This window comes from Geotrypetes seraphini, chromosome 3, assembly GCF_902459505.1.
Source record: "Geotrypetes seraphini chromosome 3, aGeoSer1.1, whole genome shotgun sequence".
Taxonomy (NCBI): Eukaryota; Metazoa; Chordata; class Amphibia; order Gymnophiona; family Dermophiidae; genus Geotrypetes; species Geotrypetes seraphini.
Genome location: NC_047086.1, coordinates 183,917,840 through 183,937,251, shown reverse-complemented (window position 1 = coordinate 183,937,251; position 19,412 = coordinate 183,917,840). Strand labels below are relative to the sequence as shown.

Genomic DNA, 19,412 nt, shown 5'->3' with positions numbered 1-19,412 from the left:
AAAGCAATTGCTACAGGCACTGGCCACATAGAAAGCAATGGACTTGGATCATATCACTCCCATCCTTTGCCCCTTTCTTCTCTCCTGGTCTGTCCGGTCAACCCTTCCCACATGTCCCACCTCCCTCTGTGTGTCCAGGTCCCTTCCTGCACTTCCTTCCTCACCTACTTTTTCCATCCTGGTCACATCATGCATGACTCCCTTTCCCCTCCTTTCTGTCCTGGACCTATCCAGTACTACCTCACTCCTCCCCTTTTGTGTCTCCTGGCCCTCATTCCTCCCTCTATGTCTCTCCTTCCCCTCCATGCATCCTGGGCTCCTACTATACCCCTTCCTACCACTTTTATCTGTCCTGGGCCCATCCAGCAGCACCGACAATTCGGTGAAAAGGTTAGTGGGTGATTCTGTGGTAGTGGGGGGTTCGCGGGGGGATGGGTGCCATCGTCAGCAATCACGATCCCCCCTCCCAAAAATACCCCGAACCAGAAGGAGGTATCCCAAGCCCTCCTGCCGGCATTCATAGGGGGTGGGTGGGTTCGGGGTGCCATCTTCGGCAGAGGGCTTGGGATCCCTCCTGCTGATATTTGTGTATGTGTGTGTGTGTGTGGGGGATATTGGGGTGCCATCTTTGGCAGAAGGGCTTTGGATCCCTGCTGCTGGTATTCATGGGGGGAGGTTCGTGGGGGCCATCTTTGGCAGGAGGGCTTGGGATCCCTCCTGCAGGTATTGTCAGGTGGGGTGTCGGAGGGCCATCTTTGGCCGAAGGGCCTGGGCTTCCTCTTGCCGGTTTGGGGTTTGGTCGGGGAGGGGGGATTATGGCAGGAGAGATGCGGTGGGAGGTGGGCAGGTTGCCAGGGCTGCTGAGCTGATCGTGGCAGTTGCGATCAGCTCAGCGGCCCCTATTTGGAACCTATACTTATTTTGACTTGGTCTAAGTCAAAACGTATAAGTTCCTACTGGGCAATTTCCTAGACTTTTGGTTATACTTGAAGTACGACTAAGTGTAGGTCAGCCTACCTCCCGCCCGTTCCCCTCCTCTAAAAACGCCTCTTTTCGCTCTAGGCATTCAGAGGCAGGGTAAAGGCCTAAGCTGGTTTTAGATACGTCTAAAACCAGCTTTGATTATCGGTACTTGGGCGATCTGTCTTTTTGATCATCCAAGTACTGATTTAGGCCACTGTTTGAATGGTTTTCTTTTTTGATTATGCGCCCTTTAAAGTACCATAGGTTACTAAGGAACTTTTGTGTGTCTAAGTGCTTTGAAAATGAGCCTCTATTAGTGTACAAAATCGAAAATAAATAGCATTCCTCAGGTACAAATAGAGGTCATGTTGAAATGAATCTCACATAGATTTTATTACAGAGAGGATTCCAGCTAATATGAACCAAAACTGAAGTGAGGTCTCAGGATCTCAACCCAAGAGTCTTAAGAAGAGGTGCAGTGTGAAGCCTGAGGTTACAGAAATATTTGCAAAAGAGGTATACATGCTTTTGAAAGGGCAAATGCACCACCTCTGTTGGATAAGTCTTATCTTGTGCTTAGTATATGGTCTGACAAACTGAAAAGAATCCGGTTACCCAAACAAGAAGGTCTCAGAGTGAATGCAGTAAATACAATTCAATCTCTAAAATATATGATTTCACCACGAAAGATGAAAACACTGAATTGATGTTTGCAAAGCAATTTAATGATAGAAGTTGAATGCAGAATGTAGGGCAATGATTGAACTTATGGAAATGTGTTTTCACAATTTCGTTTAATGCAGGGTATTTGAGGATGAGCTGACGAAGGCACTGAAAGGAAGTTTTCCAGAGTCAAAGCAGCAATCAACAGTCAAATCTTTTCAGATTCGTACCCTTACAGTAACGTACCCAGGGAGTCCTTGAATAAAAACAGAAACAACAAATTGAAGAAATGAATGCTTAACATATGGCAAAAAGACAAATATCAGGCTGACACATTCCTCAGAAGCTCTTTCTGTGAACAGATTTTAATGAACCCCCCCTTTTAACCAAGTTGTGTTAGGCTTTTTTATCGCTGGCCGCGGTGGTATTAGCTCCGACGCCTAATACCGCCATGGCCAGTGATAGAATAGCCTAATGCGACTTTGTAAAAGGGGTCCGAAATTTGGTATGAAAGCTTGAACCTTAACAGAAGGCTGTCCCAAAATACTTCAGCTTTATCGTAGGACCAATCCTTCCTCTAATAGCTTACTCGATTTATTTTAAAAATTTCTACACCGCCTAAGACCGAAGTGGCTTACAAAGTAAACTCATATGCTAAGATTTGACAGCCATTCTAAGCAAGAGTTACATTTTAGGCTTCAGCAGGCAAGCAGGAAACCTAATCACATTAGACATTATTCGTTTACATGTATGTCCACACTAATTTTTCTCCTAAGCTTTAAACATTAATCAGAGGCTCATTTAGCATTTTAGCTAGGGACAGAGCACTTACGGGTCCTTTTACTAAGGTGCGGTAGACGATTTTAGCGCATGCTAACTGATGTAGCGCATGCTAATCGATTTAGCGCGTGCTAAACGCTAACACATACATTATATCCTATGGACGCATTAGCATTTAGTGCATGCTAAATTGATTAGTGTTAAAACACTTAGGGCTCCTTTTATCAAGGCGCGCTACGGGGGTTAGCGCGTCGGACATTTCATCCCGCGCTAACCCCCGCGGCAAGCCAAAAAACTAATGCCTCGTCAATGGAGGCGTTAGCGGCGAGCGCGGCAGACGGAAAATGTGCACTGTGTAGTCTTAACATGCACTGAACTTTATCAGAAGGATATGAGAAACATTTACCAGGTCACTGGTGCAAAAAAAAATGTGTGCCTCACAAACTCTGTTTCAGAGTACCAGAGTTCCATGTCTGTACACTGTAATCTTATCTCAGGGAACTTTTATTAAGCTGCATTAGCTACTAACATGCGCCTAACATAGCTTTGAATGGCAGAAGCCATTGGCGACTTACAATCAGGCGTCCTTTGGCAAGTTGCATTTTAGCATGCGTCAAGGCATGCGCCAACATTTTTTTAAAAGTTTTTTTTGGGAGGGAGCATGTCCGGAGGGAAGTCCTATGCTAATTAATTAGTGCAGCTATATTTCAGCAGCCGGATTAATTAGTGCAGCCGGATTTCAAGAACAGATGGGATGCTCATGTCGGATCTCTACGAGGGAAAGGTCATCAGAGAGCGATTAAATAGGGGGGTGGGTCAGTGGTGTGGGCAGACTCGATGGGCCTCGGCCTTTTTTTGCCATCACTTTCTATGTTTCTAAGCACAAAAACAACAACGAAGGAGACCAGATGGCGCTCAATCCTTTTGTTTTATAACAGGCTCGACAAGAACGTGTTTCGGCCTATGAAGGCCTGCATCAGGAGTCTAAAGTGAAACATACATTAAAAATTATAAATATATCGAAAACCTCCTCATAAAACAAAATAAGCATACACATAAATAAATGCATACCAATCAGAAAATCATAAAACATTCATTTATAGTATGTCATAAAAACCACTCATTTATGTGATAATGTTACAAATAATTAAAATAAGTTAACATTTATTAAAAAAGAACATTGATATATTAAGAGGCATTTATGAAATAAAGACATATATAGTCACCCTAATTACACTATACAAGAAATTAAATAATTACAGATAAAAGAACATACTTTTATTTATAATTGTTTCATTTGTTGTATAGTATAATTAGGGTGACTATATATGTTTTTATTTCATAAATGCCTCTTAATATATCAATGCTCTTTTTTAATAAAGATTATCCATAACATGTTTTGTAACATTATGACATAAATAAGTGTTTTTTTTATAACATATATGAATGTTTTATGATCATTTGATTGGTATGCATCTATTTATGTGTATGTTTACTTTGTTTTATGAGGAGGTTTTCGATATAATTATAATTTTAATATATCAATTTTATTTCATATGTCATTTAATATATCAATGTTTTTCTTTTTGAATAAATGTTTTAACTTATTTTAATTATTTGTAACATTATCACATAAATGAGTGGTTTTTATGACATATATGAATGTTTTATGATTATTTGATTGGTATGCATTTATTTATGTGTATGTTTATTTTGTTTTATGAAGAGGTTTTCGATATAATTATAATTTTTAATATATGTTTCACTTTATACTCCTGAGGCAGGCCTTCATGGGCCGAAACACATTCTGGTGGGTGGGAGGTAAGGCAAGGTGCGGGGGTGTGTGTGGGGGGTTGTGTGTTTAAAGTCAAGCAACTGTGTCATGGGGAAGGGGGTGAAGAGCAAGGGAATAGTGCCATAATGGGGAGGGGCAGAACAAAGTAAGCGTGTACAATGGGGAAGGTAGGAGGAGTAGCAGAACAAGGTAAAACTATAGTTTGCCATGGGGAGGGATAGAATGAGGCAGAGGGTGTCATGGAGAGGGGGGATTAATAACAGAGCAACAGTAAGGTGAGATTGTGCCTGGGGTTTTTAGGGGGAGGGGCAGAGAATGGCACCTAAGGGTGGTTAACACTCGGCTGGCGCTTTTTTTGTAGGCAGCTGCAGATTTAACCACTGTTTAAGAATCCAGCTATAATTGCCCACAGTTAAGCGCGAGCATTTCCTTTTGGCTGGCATAAGTGCTCGTGCCTAAAGTCAGGCATATGAATGTTGACTTATGCAAATATTCTATAAAGGTAGTTGTGCGTGCAACTGACGCTATAGGATCTGTGCTTAGCACACCTTATCCTGGGGCTTAAATTTTGGCAACCTGTTGAGAACTACCCCCTTAGTGCTTAGTGGGTTTTTTGTTTTTGGTTTCAAAATCTTTATTCATTTTAAGAACCAACATCAAGTGCAACATATTATCAAACAATTTACAAAATAAACAGCACTTAATTCCATCAATTGATATAATAAGTACATATCCCTTCCCCCCACCCACCCACCCTTTCATACAGTATAAAGAAAATTAAGAGTAATACAAATGACCAAGATAAGCAAATTACAATTAAAAAATAAATCAAATATATTCCCCCCCACACAACCTTCCTGGATGTATATAATTGGCGGGCAAAATTAGTAATCAATCTTAACAAAATTTTGTCAATGGGTCCCAAACCTCCTTGAATTTCTTATAATCTCCCAATTGTATTGTACTCATATGTTCAAATTTATAAGTTTGGCACAAGGATTCCCACCAAAAACTATGTGCTTAGTGCTGTTAATTTCAAAGCTAATTAATAAATCATTTTGATTAAATCATTTACCAAGCATGAAGGCCATTGGGATCCTGGACAATTCTTTTCACACATCTTAGGTCATCATAAATATTACGGTCCAGCAGGTCTGAAAAATAAAAAGAATTCTGATCACTTTCCATTTTCATTACAATAACATATTACATGAAAGCATTAAAAAAAAACAAGCTTTGTCCATCCAATCTCCCCAGTTACTTCTGTCTACACTGCCAAGGATATATCTCAGTTCCATAGAATGTGACCACCTGCAGGATGTCACTTCTTATCCAAGACAATCTTCCACCATTCTTCTCCATCCTCCTGCAGAGACACCAAGGGTGGCCCATCTCAAAGCTGGAGATTTACCACCACTATGCTCGAGTGAGCTTTTTTTTTCTTGTGGGCCCCAGACATGTCTAAAATCAGTTCTGGCAGAAGCATATTCCAAAAACTGACATATTCTAATCAATAAATAGAAAATACAATTATTTTTTCTACCTTTGTTGTGTCATTTTATTTTTATGTTGGTACTAGTCTTTGGTTTCTGCTTTCTTCTTAACCGTCTTACCAGAGTCTTCTTGTCCATTTGCACTTCTTTTCTCTCCATATACACCATCCATCTTTTCTCTGCATCCCTATCTACCTGACCAAGCATCACCCCTGGGTCCTTGCTGCTGCCTTCCTATCATGTTGAGCATCTCCCATCTCTGTGTCCTGCCCCAATCCTGCCCTAGCCCCGCCAACCCCCAATGCCTGCCCTGCGTGATTTCGAGGAAGCTTTTTAAAATCCGGACAAAGTGAAAAGCTGTCCGGACCCTGGACATGTCCTTGAAAAGAAGGACGTGTCGGGGAAATCCGGCCGTCTGGTAACCCTAGTACTGGGAGGTGCAGATTCCCCCTCCCATCAAATGCCTGCCCGTGAGATTCTCATGAACAGTAGCAAGACAGCCTGTTAGAGTGCCAGAATGCTGAGAGACCAAAACCTCTTGATGTTGAGACAGTGCAGTAATCCCTACTAATTATCGACTTAATTATACTTTCTGGTGGGAAAACTTGTGTTCTTGTTATAAATATGAAAGAATGAACGCTGAAATTTAGGCCCATTGGCATCATTTATTGAGTCACAATAGATGTCATGTACCTTTTCTTTTTATCTGACCTCCTTACACATCCAGGGTGGGAGGGAGTGTGGTGGGTAATGTATTATTGTTTGTTATTCCTATTTTATTTATTGTATGTAAATTATAAATGTATATCTACTTTTATTAGTTAAGGGGGAGGGGGAGAAAATGAGTGTTTTTTGAATTATTTGCATATTTAAATTGCGTGTTTTGATTTGTTTATGTTTAAATTCATTGTATTGCACTATTTAAATTTTAAAATTAATAAAGATTTACAAAATAAAAAAGAAATTCATGGTATTTACCTCTAAGTATTCACCCATTGCCAGTAGCGTGAAGTTGTCCTCTGCCCAGCCCACCCTCTTTGCCTGGATAAGAAGTGCTGATCACAGAACAGATTCAAAACTAACGACAGAAGCCTTAATCCGTTGCATCTCACCAGAGAGGCGGACTGCCCTGGGCATCTTGGTGGGGGCCCCTCTGATCTGCCCTGCTCCTTCCAACTCCTCCTCCGCTATGCGCGCACCTTCAATTCCCTGACACAATACCTCTAGTTCTTGCCGGTGTGAGCAGCAGCTCCAGCATGCTGCTCTTGCTAGCCTCGGCGCTCCCTTCTGATGTTACTTTAGGAGGTGACGACAGAGGGAGAGCTGACATTGATGTGGGCAGCAAGTTAGAGATGCTTAAGAACATAAGAACATAAGAAGTTGCCTCCACTGGGTCAGACCAGAGGTCCATCCTGCCCAGCGGTCCGCTCCCGTGGCGGCCCATCAGGTCCGCGACCTGTGAAGTGGTTTCTGACCATTTCTTTAACCTACCTCAAGTTCTATCTGTACCCCTCTATCCCCTTTTCCTTCAGGAACCTATCCAAACCCTCCTTGAACCTCTGTACAGATTTCTGGCCTATCACATCCTCCGGAAGCTTGTTCCATGTGTCCACCACCCTCTGGGTAAAAAAGAACTTCCTAGCATTTGTTCTAAACCTATCCCCCTTCAATTTCTCCGAGTGACCGTGCTTATCGCGCTGGGGAGCTAAACAGGTATGGGGAGAAGGGAAGGGGAGTGCACAGCAAGTGGGGGTGGGGAAGGAGGGTGGGCATAGAAAATGCCGCGTAGGGGTGCCTCCGTCCCGTGCACCTTCCACCCTCACTACGCCACTGCATCTCACTATAAGTGTAGCTTTCTCTTTTACTTGTGATCAATTGTAGTAAAGAGAACAATTGGATTAGGAGTTTGGAGTCTTCTCTGGTAGGAGAATAACAGGATTGACTTAGGGTTCCTTTTACTAAGGTGCGCTAGCATTTTTAGCGTGCGCTGAAGATTAGCGCACAAACCCTGCGCTAAATGAAAAATACTAACGCAAGCGCTATGGAGGTGTTAATGTCTAGTGTTGCGCAGCATTGTAGCGTGCGCTAAGCACACGCTAAAACCGCTAGCGAACCTTAGTAAAAGGAGCTCTTAATGTATGGTGAAAGGAGACTCACCGTAAAGTTCAGTACATTAACCCCTGCTTTAATTGTATAGGGAGGATTTTTTTTTTTCCTGATCGTATTTTAAACTAAACTAAACTAAACCTTAAGTTTATATACCGCATCATCTCCACAATCGTAGAGCTCGGCATGGTTTACAGGAACTTAATGGGAAGAAGGAACTCCATAGTAAGGGTTACAGGAGTTGAACTACTTTACTTATGCTATTGAAAGGACAGAAAGAGTAGATTCATTATTTCCTTTATAAAAAAATAAATAAAAAAAAATAAATAAATAAATAAAAAAATTTACTTACCCGAGCACAATACATTGCAGGGTTTTTTGTCGTTCCAATGTTTTTTGCACCACCAGCCACTGTTTATCTGAAATATCCCATATTCAGTGGGACTTCTGTTCAATGATGTATCATAGTTACTTGCATAGTAAGCCAAACAGGCATCTGTGAAAGCCAATGGGAATAAATTCAGAAGGCAATGAAAACAGAGGCCTAACAACTGTATTGATCCAACAATAAAGTGGATTCTTTCCAGGTTGTGATATTTTTATAAAAGCAATATCCTGGCCTGTTAAATAAGAACATAAGAACATAAGAAATGGTCCAGCGTGCCCAGCAGTCCGCTCACGCAGCAGCTCCTAGGTCAAAGACCAGTGCTCTAAATGAGCCCAGCCTCACTTGCGCACTTTCCAGTTGAGCAGGAACTTGTCCAACTTTGTCTTGAATCCCTGTTTTCCTCTACAATAGACTACGGGAGAGTGTTCCAGTTTTCTACCACTCTCTGGGTGAAGAAGAACTTCCTTATGTTTGTACAAAATCTATCCCCTTTCAATTTTAGAGCGTGCTCTCTCGTTCTCCCTACCTTGGAGAGGGTGAACAACCTGTCTTTGTCTACTAAGTCTATTCCCTTCAGCATCTTGAATGTTTCAATCATGTCCCCTCTCAATCTCCTCTTTTCCAGAGAGAAGAGGCCCAGTTTCTCTAATCTCTCGCTGTACAGCAACTCCTCCAGCCCCTGGTCAGCCACTAATATTCCAAGCTTGATAGCACCCAGCACCATACCAAATATCAAATATCTCAATCTTCAGGCCTCTGCAGTGACTCGTTTCACATGAAGTACTTTGATATTTGGTGTGGCGCTGGGTGCTTTCAATCTTGGAATATCTTTTGCCCCTGCTATTGACCCCTTATAATTCTAATATGATCAACCACTAATATTCAGCCCGAGATAGCCCAATATAGCCAGCTAACTGCCTGAGATAGCAGTATGCATCTATTTATGTGTATGTGTATGGTTAAGTATATGGCATCTATTTATGTGTATGTGTATGGTTAAGTGTGAATATTCATTGCTAACTGGCTATGTTTTACCAGTTAAGATAGACTGCATAGATAGCAGTCTCATCTTAACCATTATGCATTTAACTAGTTAGTGCTGAATATCGGCTTAATTGGTTAAATTGCTGCAGACAAAAAATGAAACTGAATTCAATGCTGGTCATTGGAGATGGCCCTTAATTAATATCCTTTTGCGCACATGTTTCCAAGTTTCCAAGTTTATTATATAGTTTGATTAATCGCCTATTCCACATTCTAGGCAATGTACAAATTGTTAAAAATATCTAAAATATGGGTAACATATTACATAGATATACAGTATATCTTATTGAATTAAAAAAAAAAGATATGGACATTCTTATACAGAGATTAAATCATTTAAATTCTTATACAGAGATTAAATCATTTAAATTAAATAGTTTGTAAATACAATATCAAAACAACAGGGAAAATTATTTAGTGGTTACAATCAATATTAAATTTAATATATTAAGGTAAAAACATTAGGAGGGAAGACAAACATGAAAAGAAAAAAAAAGAAATGTAAAATAAAGAGAGATAAAAGAATTATTTATTCACTAAAAGCATCATTAAAAAGGAAACTTTTAAGTTTGGTCTTGAATTTGTCTAAATTCTTTTCCTCTCTTTGTCCGGGTTTTGAAAAGCCTCCTCTCAATCTTGTTGGGCAGCATATGCGCAGGTGTCATGCAATGACATCACACGCACACGTGTGTGTGACATCATCGCATGATACCATGTATGCGCGGATTGCCTCCTGCCTGACCAAAGCAAGCAGCGTGGGGCAGAGCTAGGGTGGGACTAGGACAGAGATGGGCAGGACTGGGAGGCGGGTCTAGGGTGTCCAGATTTTACATCCTAATCACCGAAATATGGTTCAAGGATTATGATGGAACCACCCTAGGGCTGCTCTGCCCCACTGACTACCAAGCTCTTGCATGCTCACGCATGAAGGCAAGAGAAAGATGAGTAGACACCTTTATCAAATCTGACCTCATCCCAAAACTAATAGATGCCATCACACTAAACACACTGGAATGTCTCATCTTCTCAATGGGCCACAACAGAGATCTCACCTTTGTGCTGATATACAGAGCACTCTATTCCCCAACAAGCACCCTAGATGATTTACTATCCGCTCTCAATAAGCTGGTAATAACCTACAATCAGATTCTTATCCTAGGAGATTTTAATTTTATAGACTACTCGAAGCTGGCAGGATAAACAGCAGATTTTGTTCTATCAGTAACTGACATGGACTTCCAACAAATAGTACCCTCACCAACTCACACAGCAGGTCACATCCCAGACTTAATCTTTATGCAGAAAGATGCACTACCTGACAAAATGACTTTTAGCTGCTCCATCACACCAGTTCCCTTGTCCGATCACCATCTGATCAACTTGAACCTCAACTACCCAGTGAAACAATCATCAATCGGACATTGTCTCCAACCCATGAAAATTTATATCAAAAACTGAATCCACATAGGAGACCTTGCCTCAGGCCTTTCCACCCTAGCAAAAACAATAAAACTCAACACCAAAATCCATTGATAAGGCTGCCATAACCTGGCACACAGAAGTAAAAGCACTATATGAAGACTTAGCCATGATCAAAGAAATCAAATGCTGTTCCCAAGAACTCTCCTTCCCCTAGTTTACAACATCCTTAGAGCCAAAAAAAATAGAACTCAGAAGAGTGGAAAGAAAATCCAGGTTGAATGAAGATAAATCCAGTTGGAGGAAATTGCACCAAGAATACAAAACAATAAAATTATTTGTTTTTGAGATATTTAATAAACTGTGTTAAAAAAAATAAAAGTGTGGAAACTTTTTGAAGATCCCTCATAACTCTAGCTGGGATTATTTCTCCCTACGTGCATCACTGTACTCTTGTCAATGTTAAATGTCCTCTGCCATTTATATCATTTATGAATCTGTGAAACAACACAGGAACCTCCCAGGAAAGAGACTTGGGAGTTACGATCGACAAGTCAATGAAGCTGTCCACGCAATGTGCGGTGGCGGCGAAAAGGACGAACAGAATGCTAGGAATGATAAAGAAGGGGATCACGAACAGATCAGAGAAAATTATCATGTCGCTGTACCGGGCCATGGTGCGCCCTCACCTGGAGTACTGCGTCCAGCACTGGTCGCCGTACATGAAGAAGGACACGGTATTACTCGAAAGCGTCCAGAGAAGAGCGACTAAGATGGTTAAGGGGTTGGAGGAGCTGCCGTACAGTGAAAGATTAGAGAAACTGGGCCTCTTCTCCCTCGAACAGAGGAGATTGAGAGGGGACATGATCGAAACATTCAAGATACTGAAGGAGATAGACTTAGTAGATAAGGACAGGTTGTTCACCCTCTCCAAGGTAGGGAGAACGAGAGGGCACTCTTTAAAGTTGAAAGGGGATAGATTCCGTACAAATGTAAGGAAGTTCTTCTTCACCCAGAGAGTGGTAAAAAACTGGAACGCTCTTCCGGAGTCTGTCATAGGGGAAAACACATTCCAGGGATTCAAGACAAAGTTAGATAAGTTCCTGCTGAACTGGAACGTACGCAGGTAGGGCTGGTCTCAGTTAGGGCACTGGTCTTTGACCTAGGGGCCGCCGCGTGAGCAGACTGCTGGGCACGATGGACCACCAGTCTGACTCAGCGGCGGCAATTCTTATGTTCTTATGTCTCTTAGGTAGGGATACCAGATGTCCATATTTACCCGGACATGTCTTCTTTTTAGAGGACTGTCTGGGCGTCTGGATGGCTTTTCAAAACCTGGCACTTTGTCCGGGTTTTGTAAAGCTTCCAGCTCGGGAGCACATCGGGAGGGCATCTGCACATGCATGGATGCAATGCAGTGATGTCACATGCATGTGTGCATGCGTGTGATGTCATCACGTCACATCTGCACATCTGCAGATGCCCTCCCAACACGACTCCGAACATGAGAAGAGGTTGGGGTGGGGATGGGGTGGAAAGGAGCGTGCAGGGCCGGATTTAGATGAAAAGAGGCCCTAGGCTATTCCACTTATGAGGCTCTTTCACCTCCCATTTTTAAGTTTGTAAATTACATGAGAGATAATAAAATACATCATTACTGTGATATATATCAATATGTTAAATGAAACATGTTGTTATTGGTACTAACCTTTATAAAAAATGTGACACGGATCTTGAGGCCCTAGGCTGAAGCCTAGTTAGCCTATAGGAAAATCCGGCCCTGGGAGCGTGATTTGGGTAGAACAGGGCAGGGCTGAGTGGAACTGGGCAGGCCTGGGGTTGGGGCTGTGGGCCCAGACTATATAATCGTAAAATCTGTTAACCCTAATCTTAGAGCATGCTCCTACTGACCCTTGTCCTTGTGGACAGCTTACCATTTAGTCCTACTCTTTGCTTCAGGTCTTTGAGTCAGATTGCAATTTTCAGTAGGACATTGCCTTCTATCTCATGACTCATTAATTTCCTAGGAGTCTATCATGGGGGAATTCTGAAAATCTAAACACACTCTGGACATTATTTTAAAAACATACCCACATATGGCTTTCTGAAATAGGAGGGCATATGAGAGGGTCTCCTTCCTGAATGAAGTGAATGGGAACTTGTAAACCATATTTTTGGCATTTCAAAACTGGCATTCAAAGCGGTGGGCACTGGAGACTTAAGTGACATGCCCATGGTCATAAGGAGCAGCACTGGGATCTGATCTCCCAACCTCTGGGTGCAGAGGCAGCAGAAGCTCTACCAGTGAGCCACACCTTCCCATATGTTATTTATTTAATTTTCTATGCCATTCTTTAATTTTTTCAGGTACTCAAGCATTTTTCCCTGTCTGTCCCGGCAGGCTCACAATCCATCTAATGCAGGGATGTCCAACCTGTGGCTCGAGGGCCACATGCGGCCCAGTGAAGTATTTTGTGCAGCCCTGGTCGAGGGCGATGCAGTGTTTACCGTCTTGCCGGCTCCCTCCTCTGTCTTGCTGCAGCATTTGCGCGGCCCCAGAAACATTTTTTTCGGCCAATGTGGCCCAGGGAAGCCAAAAAATTGGACACCCCTGATCTAATGTATGTGGGGCAATTGGGAGATTAAGTGACTTGCCCAGGGTCACAAGGAGCAGTGTGGGTTTGAACTCAGAAAATCAGGGTGCTGAGGCTGTAGCTTTAACCACTGCATCACACTCATATAAACCTGTAAATACAAATTTTAGTAAGCAACTATTTACTTGTGAGAAGTGTAGTTGCGCTATTTGCTAATTCAGTTACTGCTAACTGCGTATAACTTACAGTATCTTATAAGTTACAGATGTGTGAGTCCCACCCAGACTCCATCCTTTTCTATGCAAACTACATACTATCAAAGATGAAGATATATGTCTCCTGATATTGAGCAACAAGGAGGGAAAATTGAGAAAGAAGTTGAATAAAAGAGAAAACTGAAGCTTGAAACAAAGGAGGAGAGTTGAAGATGGAATGTAGAAGACTCAAAAAACAGGAGAATCCCATAATAGAAAGAAAGGGAGACAGGAAGCCAGCAAGAGAGTTATGGAAATGAGGCAGAGATGGCACAAAATAAAAAGAAAAAAAGGAGGCAAAAGTGACAGAAGAATGAAAAAAGAGAACAGCGAATGTGATAAAAGAGAGAGAGGGACAGAAAGGGATTAGAACAGGGGTGTCAAAGTCCCTCCTCGTGGGCCGCAAACTAGTCGGGTTTTCAGGATTTCCTCAAAAATATGCATGAGATCTATTAGCATACAATTAAAGCAGTGCATGCAAATAGACCTCATGCGTATTCATTGGGGGGAAATCCTGAAAACCCGACTGGATTACTGCCCTCGAGGAGGGACTTTGACACCCCTGGATTAGAGGAAGAAGAAGAAAACTAGCACTTACAGTTCGCAGCAGAATAACCTTTGTATTCATGTAATCCAACGCTTTTTGCAGCTCTAACCACGTCACATTTTCCAATGGCTTCACACTTCGGGATGCAGATGCCAAGAAGGACAAGAAGAGCGAGAGTCTTCATTTTCTCTGAAAAGAGCTGAACGTTGAATGAAGTAGGAAAACTCTTCTAAAAGGCAACTGTAAGGTTAGAATGAACGATAATGATATTAGTACAGCAAGATTAAAAGACTTTCTGTCAAAATGAACTCTTGTCCTGGAAATCTCTTGGGTCCATAAACTGTATGTATGGACATTAGTCTGAAAACGATGGGATGACTGTGTTGCAATGTGGAAGGTGTAAGATTGTGGAATGCCATCCTGGAGGTTTGCATAATGTGAAGCTATTTATAGTCATCTCAATAAAGCCTGAACAACAAGAATACAGACTATGGGCTCCTTTTACGAAGCCGCTTTAGCGGCTTTATCGCACGTACGTTTTTAGCGTGCGCTAACCCCCACGCTAGCTGAAAAACTACTGCCTGCTCAAGAGAAGGCGGTAGCGTCTAGCAAATTAACTTACACTATTATGCACGTTAAACGGCTAACGCGGCTTCTAAAAGGAGCCCTATGTGACAGTGATTTCACTTACAGACATTCATTGCTCATGACCACCACGATCGGAATACTATTGGATCTCCATTTTATGTGTTTCTATTTGTAGTTCTTCTGGAGACCTATTGTTTTCTTTTTGTGTTATTTATAATTTCATTAGGCTATTTAGATGGTTGACATTATAATTTCTTCTTTTTTTTTTTTTTTTGAATCTTTATTAATTTTTTAAAACTAATACAAAGTGCCAGGAATTATACATACATTAATAATCAAAGTAAGCAGTTAAATTCAATCAATAACAATGCAGAAGAAAAATAACCTTCCCCTCCCATCCAACAATTTAATCAAAGAATAAACCAAAAAGAAATCCCCCCCCCCCCCCGTCCTGGATATGTATAAAAATAAACAAAAATAAAACAAAAGACAACTATGTTGAAGTAATAAAGGATGTCAATGGGCCCCAAACCAATTTAAATAAATTGACATTATAATTTCTGCTTACAGGCAAAACCATTTCTGATTTTTATTTCCTTTTATTATTTTTATGGATTTCCTTTTATTTTTGTTTTATTTGTAAAGTCTTCATTTTATTATGGACATTAATTTGTAAACTGCAACTAATGCTATATAGCAGTGTTTCCCAACCCTGTCCCGGAGGACCACCAGCCAGTGTAGTTTTGGGGATAGCCCTAATGAATATGCATGAGAGAGATTTCCATATAATGGAGGAGATAGGCATACAAATCTGCTCCATGCATATTCATTAGAGTTGTCCTGAAAACCTGACTGGCTGGTGGTCCTCCGGTGGTCCTCAGGGTTGCTATATAGAAATAGTATAATAAATAAATAAATAAATATTGAAATGAATGAAACCATTTTCAGTTTGTTCCCTTTAAACAAAGCAAATGGAATTAATGATTCAAAATGCCATTTGGTTTTAGTATCATGATAGTCTATATGGTAAGGAAAAAATACACTTTTCTTTTTTCTGGACACTGTGAGGCTCAGCAGGGACCAAATGCATGGCCTTTAGGATTAGCGCAGGGGTAGGGAACACCAGTCCTCGAGAGCCGTATTCCAGTCGGGTTTTCAGGATTTCCCCAATGAATATGCATGCACTGCTTTCAATGTATATTCATTGGGGAAATCCTGAAAACCTGACTGGCATACGGCTCTTGAGGACCGGAGTTTCCTACCCCTGGATTAGCGACTAAAGACATTCAATAGAAACTACAAGTATTACTGCCTCTGGGCAGAAGGTGAGACATGTCCTTAAAGGAGATCAGCAAACCAGCAATGGGCATGTAAACAGGGATACACTGCAAACTGGTCCAATGAGCTCCTCTGGGGTATGCTTCACTTATTCACTGGCTTCTACTTTGATAGTGCAGTTCCTGTGGTTTCAGGTGTAATTTCCTAGCTGCTACACCCTGCCCTGGGAACTCCGTTCTTCGAGCAAGTCTCTCTTGTCCTTACCCTTCTCTTCTATTGCCAACAAATGACTCCCCCCCCTTCTGCATTGCTGCACCGTACGCCTGGAACAACCTGCATGAATCAATATGCCAGGCTCCATCTCTGACAGTATTCAAATCCAGGCTCAAAGCCCACTTTTTCGAAGCTGCGTTTAGGTCCTAACACTTCCAACTTGTAATACACTATGTCTTTTTCCCTCTGTAGCCTCTACCCTCTCTACCTCTTCATCCCTTTGTATGTCCCTTCATGATCACCATATATTGAGCCACCCTATGTCTTATGTCCTGTGTGTCTGTATTAACTTAGATTGTAAGCTCTTTCGAACAGGGACTGTATCTTGCGTGTTTAATGTACTGTGCTGCGTGCAGCTGGTACCATGATAGAAATAAATACTGTAGAATTAGTAGTATTTGTAGCAGTAGTAGTAGTAAGATCATGTATTTGATCACTGGTGAGATAACAATCAGACAGAGTAAATGCATTTTGAGAAGGATTAAGAAAGAAGTAGCAGTCCCCAACCTACCATATTTAAATTTTTGACAACTAGCTAACAAAGGACTGAATGAGACATTGCCATACCAAACTGTAACCAATTCAGGAGGGGCAGAGATGGCACAAAAATGGAGGGCTAGCCCGTTACACGAAACCCAGTATTGAAGCAAATGAAATAAAGTCGGCTTGAGGAAAGGAGGCAGCAATATGGGCCATCTGGGAAAGAGAAGATGGACATTCCACTCAAACGGGCGTTGTCTACAGACCTCCATCACCTCCTGCTGGCAAATACATGTGCATTCCTGTATGCCCTTATATGTGTTTTACAAATGGTCCATATTTGGCAGAGCTTTTTGCAAAGATTGCCCAAGAATTGAGCATGTCCCAACTTGAATACTGTATTGAAATTTAATCTCAATAGTCTATGTAAAATGGGCATCCATGCTTGTTACCATTTTAATTTCAATAGAATTTTACCTTCCACCTTATCTTTTACCCACCAGCCCCACAGCTTGCCTTTCTTATATACCCCCTATTTTACTAAGGCGTGCTAGCCGATTTAGCTAAATGTTAACGTGTCCATAGAATATAATGGATGCATTAGCATTTAGCGCATACTAATATTTAGTGTGCGCTAAATCGACTAGCGTGCCTTAATTAAAGGACCCCATAGTCTTCCCAATAACGTGGAGTGGCAGTTTAGAAAGGACGTCCAAATCAGTACATCACAAATGGGCATCCATGTCACATTAATTTTTAGTATAGCATACAGCCTGTTCTAAAATACATGTGAGGTGGACATCCATGTGCTAGAAATGTCCACCATGAACATACAAACTGCAATGTTCAAATTATGAATAAAGACCATGGACTTCTTACAAAATGGCCACGCAAACATCCAAGCAGAGCTGAGTGGCCAATTGTAAAAATAAAAAAAAATAAAAACCACTTCCCTCTGTAGCTGAATATTGTTGACCCATATATGTTATGTTATGTTAATCAGGTTTTCTGTTCTGCCTTTACCTATTCTGGGAGAGTGTGGCGCAGTGGTTAAAGCTACAGCCTCAGCACCCTGGGGTTGTGGGTTCAAACCCACGCTGCTCCTTGTGACCCTGGGCAAGTCACTTAATTTCCCCATTGCCCCAGATACACTAGACAGATTGTGAGCCCACCGAGACAGACAGGGAAAATGCTTGCGTACCTGAATAAATTCATGTAAACAGTTCTGAGCTCTCCTGGGAGAATGGTATAGAAAATTGAATACATAAAAATATTCAATTCAAGGTCAGATTAGATTACAAGAGGTTGAGTCAGATACCCAGGAAGTTACAATGGATAAGTTGACAGGAACATTCAATAGAGTTGCTAGTACAGGTAGATCAGTACAACTATTAATACAGTTAGGTCATAGTTACAAATATATAGTGCTCCGTTTACAAAGGTGATTGCGTGTGCTTTCCGAAAAACTACCGCCTGCTCAAGAGGAGGCGGTAGTGGCATTTTAGCGTGCGCTATTCCGCGCGTTAAGGCCCTAACGCGCTTTTATAAAAGGAGCCCATAGTTACAAGTTCAAGTAGGTTGTGTTAAATAAAACAAAATAAGTCTCTAGTATATAAAGACCCAAAGAGAATCATACATAAGAAAAGCAAAAGGGAAAAGAGGAAAGAAAACCAGATAAAGGGATGCAATTAATATACAGTGGTGCCTCACACAATGAACTTAATTCGTTCCAGGAGCAAGTTTGTTATGCGAAAAGTTCGTTATGTGAAACGCGTTAAGCGCAGTGACTAACGACTGCCTGCAGTGCCTGCGCGGAAGGATGCAATACATCGGCAGCGATCGTGGAAGCTCGGGCGACTTCGTTGTGTGAAACGAAGTTCGTTGTATGAATCATGACATGAAGTTCGTTGTGTGCAGCGTTCGCTGTGCGAGGCGTTCTTTATGCGAGGCACCACTGTATATAGAAACATGATGGCAGATAAATGCCAAATGGCTCATCTTGTCTGCCCATCCGCAGTAACCATTATCTCTTTCTCTCTCCGAGAGATCCCACATGCCTATCCCAGGCCCTCTTGAATTCAGACACAGTCTGTCTCCACCACCTCTTCTGGGAGACTGTTCTATGCATCTATGAAGAAACTAACCTTACTACTCACTGTTCTTTGTGAATGATGCGGCTCCACTGAGGAAGATAATTCCCCTGAGCTCTTTCGCCCTTTTTATCTCCAGCTGCCTCAGAAAGCAACAAATCAACACAACTGGGCAGGGCTAGAAAAAGATAAAGAAATTTGGGGCAATAGCCAGAACATTTAAGATATTGGAATTTTTTTTTTTTTTTTTTTTGCATAATGTTTCTGTTTGCTTTGTGCTCTTTTATCAATTCCTGTATGAGAATACTAGCTGTTTATCTAGATAATCACCTGTCCATGGAAAATCATACTCTGTATGTGATTAAGGGAGCATTCATATAGTGAGGGTTCTGTCAAAAGTTAGATCAATGTTACATTAGATTTCCAAGTTGTGGTTCCAAAGCCTTGTTATCAGCAAAATAGAATTTTGTAATGCACTGTTTTTAGGCATTAATAAAGCAAGGGTTCATGCCTTGCAGGTGATACAGAATACAGCTGCGAAGTTAATTACTGGAGTGCCAAGATATGATCATATTACTCCAGTTCTAAAAAAATTTACATTGGTTGCCCATTGAATTTTTAAATTGAGTACAAAATTTTGACCATCATACATCATGT

General features: G+C 41.4%; 1 protein-coding gene across 1 annotated transcript; it reads right to left on the bottom strand.

The window, feature by feature from the left end:
• Positions 1-1,720: 1,720 nt before the first annotated feature.
• Positions 1,721-18,840, bottom strand: LOC117356716 (lysozyme C, milk isozyme-like). Its single transcript, XM_033936324.1, has 5 exons — positions 18,822-18,840; positions 14,098-14,286; positions 8,153-8,296; positions 5,277-5,355; positions 1,721-1,882 (listed from the first exon to the last, which is right to left on the bottom strand). The coding sequence occupies exons 2-5, from the start codon at positions 14,228-14,230 to the stop codon at positions 1,828-1,830; spliced, it is 411 nt and encodes a 136-aa protein (XP_033792215.1). The 5' UTR covers positions 14,231-14,286; positions 18,822-18,840; the 3' UTR covers positions 1,721-1,827.
• Positions 18,841-19,412: the final 572 nt, after the last annotated feature.

Coding starts and splice junctions, on each gene's coding strand:
- LOC117356716 (XM_033936324.1), bottom strand. CDS start 14,230: ATGAAGACTCTCGCTCTTCTTGTCCTTCTTGGCATCTGCATCCCGAAG. Junction 8,297..14,097: donor AGGTTATTCTGCTGCGAACT/GTAAGTGCTAGT, acceptor TGGCTTTCACAG/ATGCCTGTTTGGCTTACTAT. Junction 1,883..5,276: donor CCCAATGGCCTTCATGCTTG/GTAAATGATTTA, acceptor TTTTTATTCAAG/GACTCCCTGGGTACGTTACT.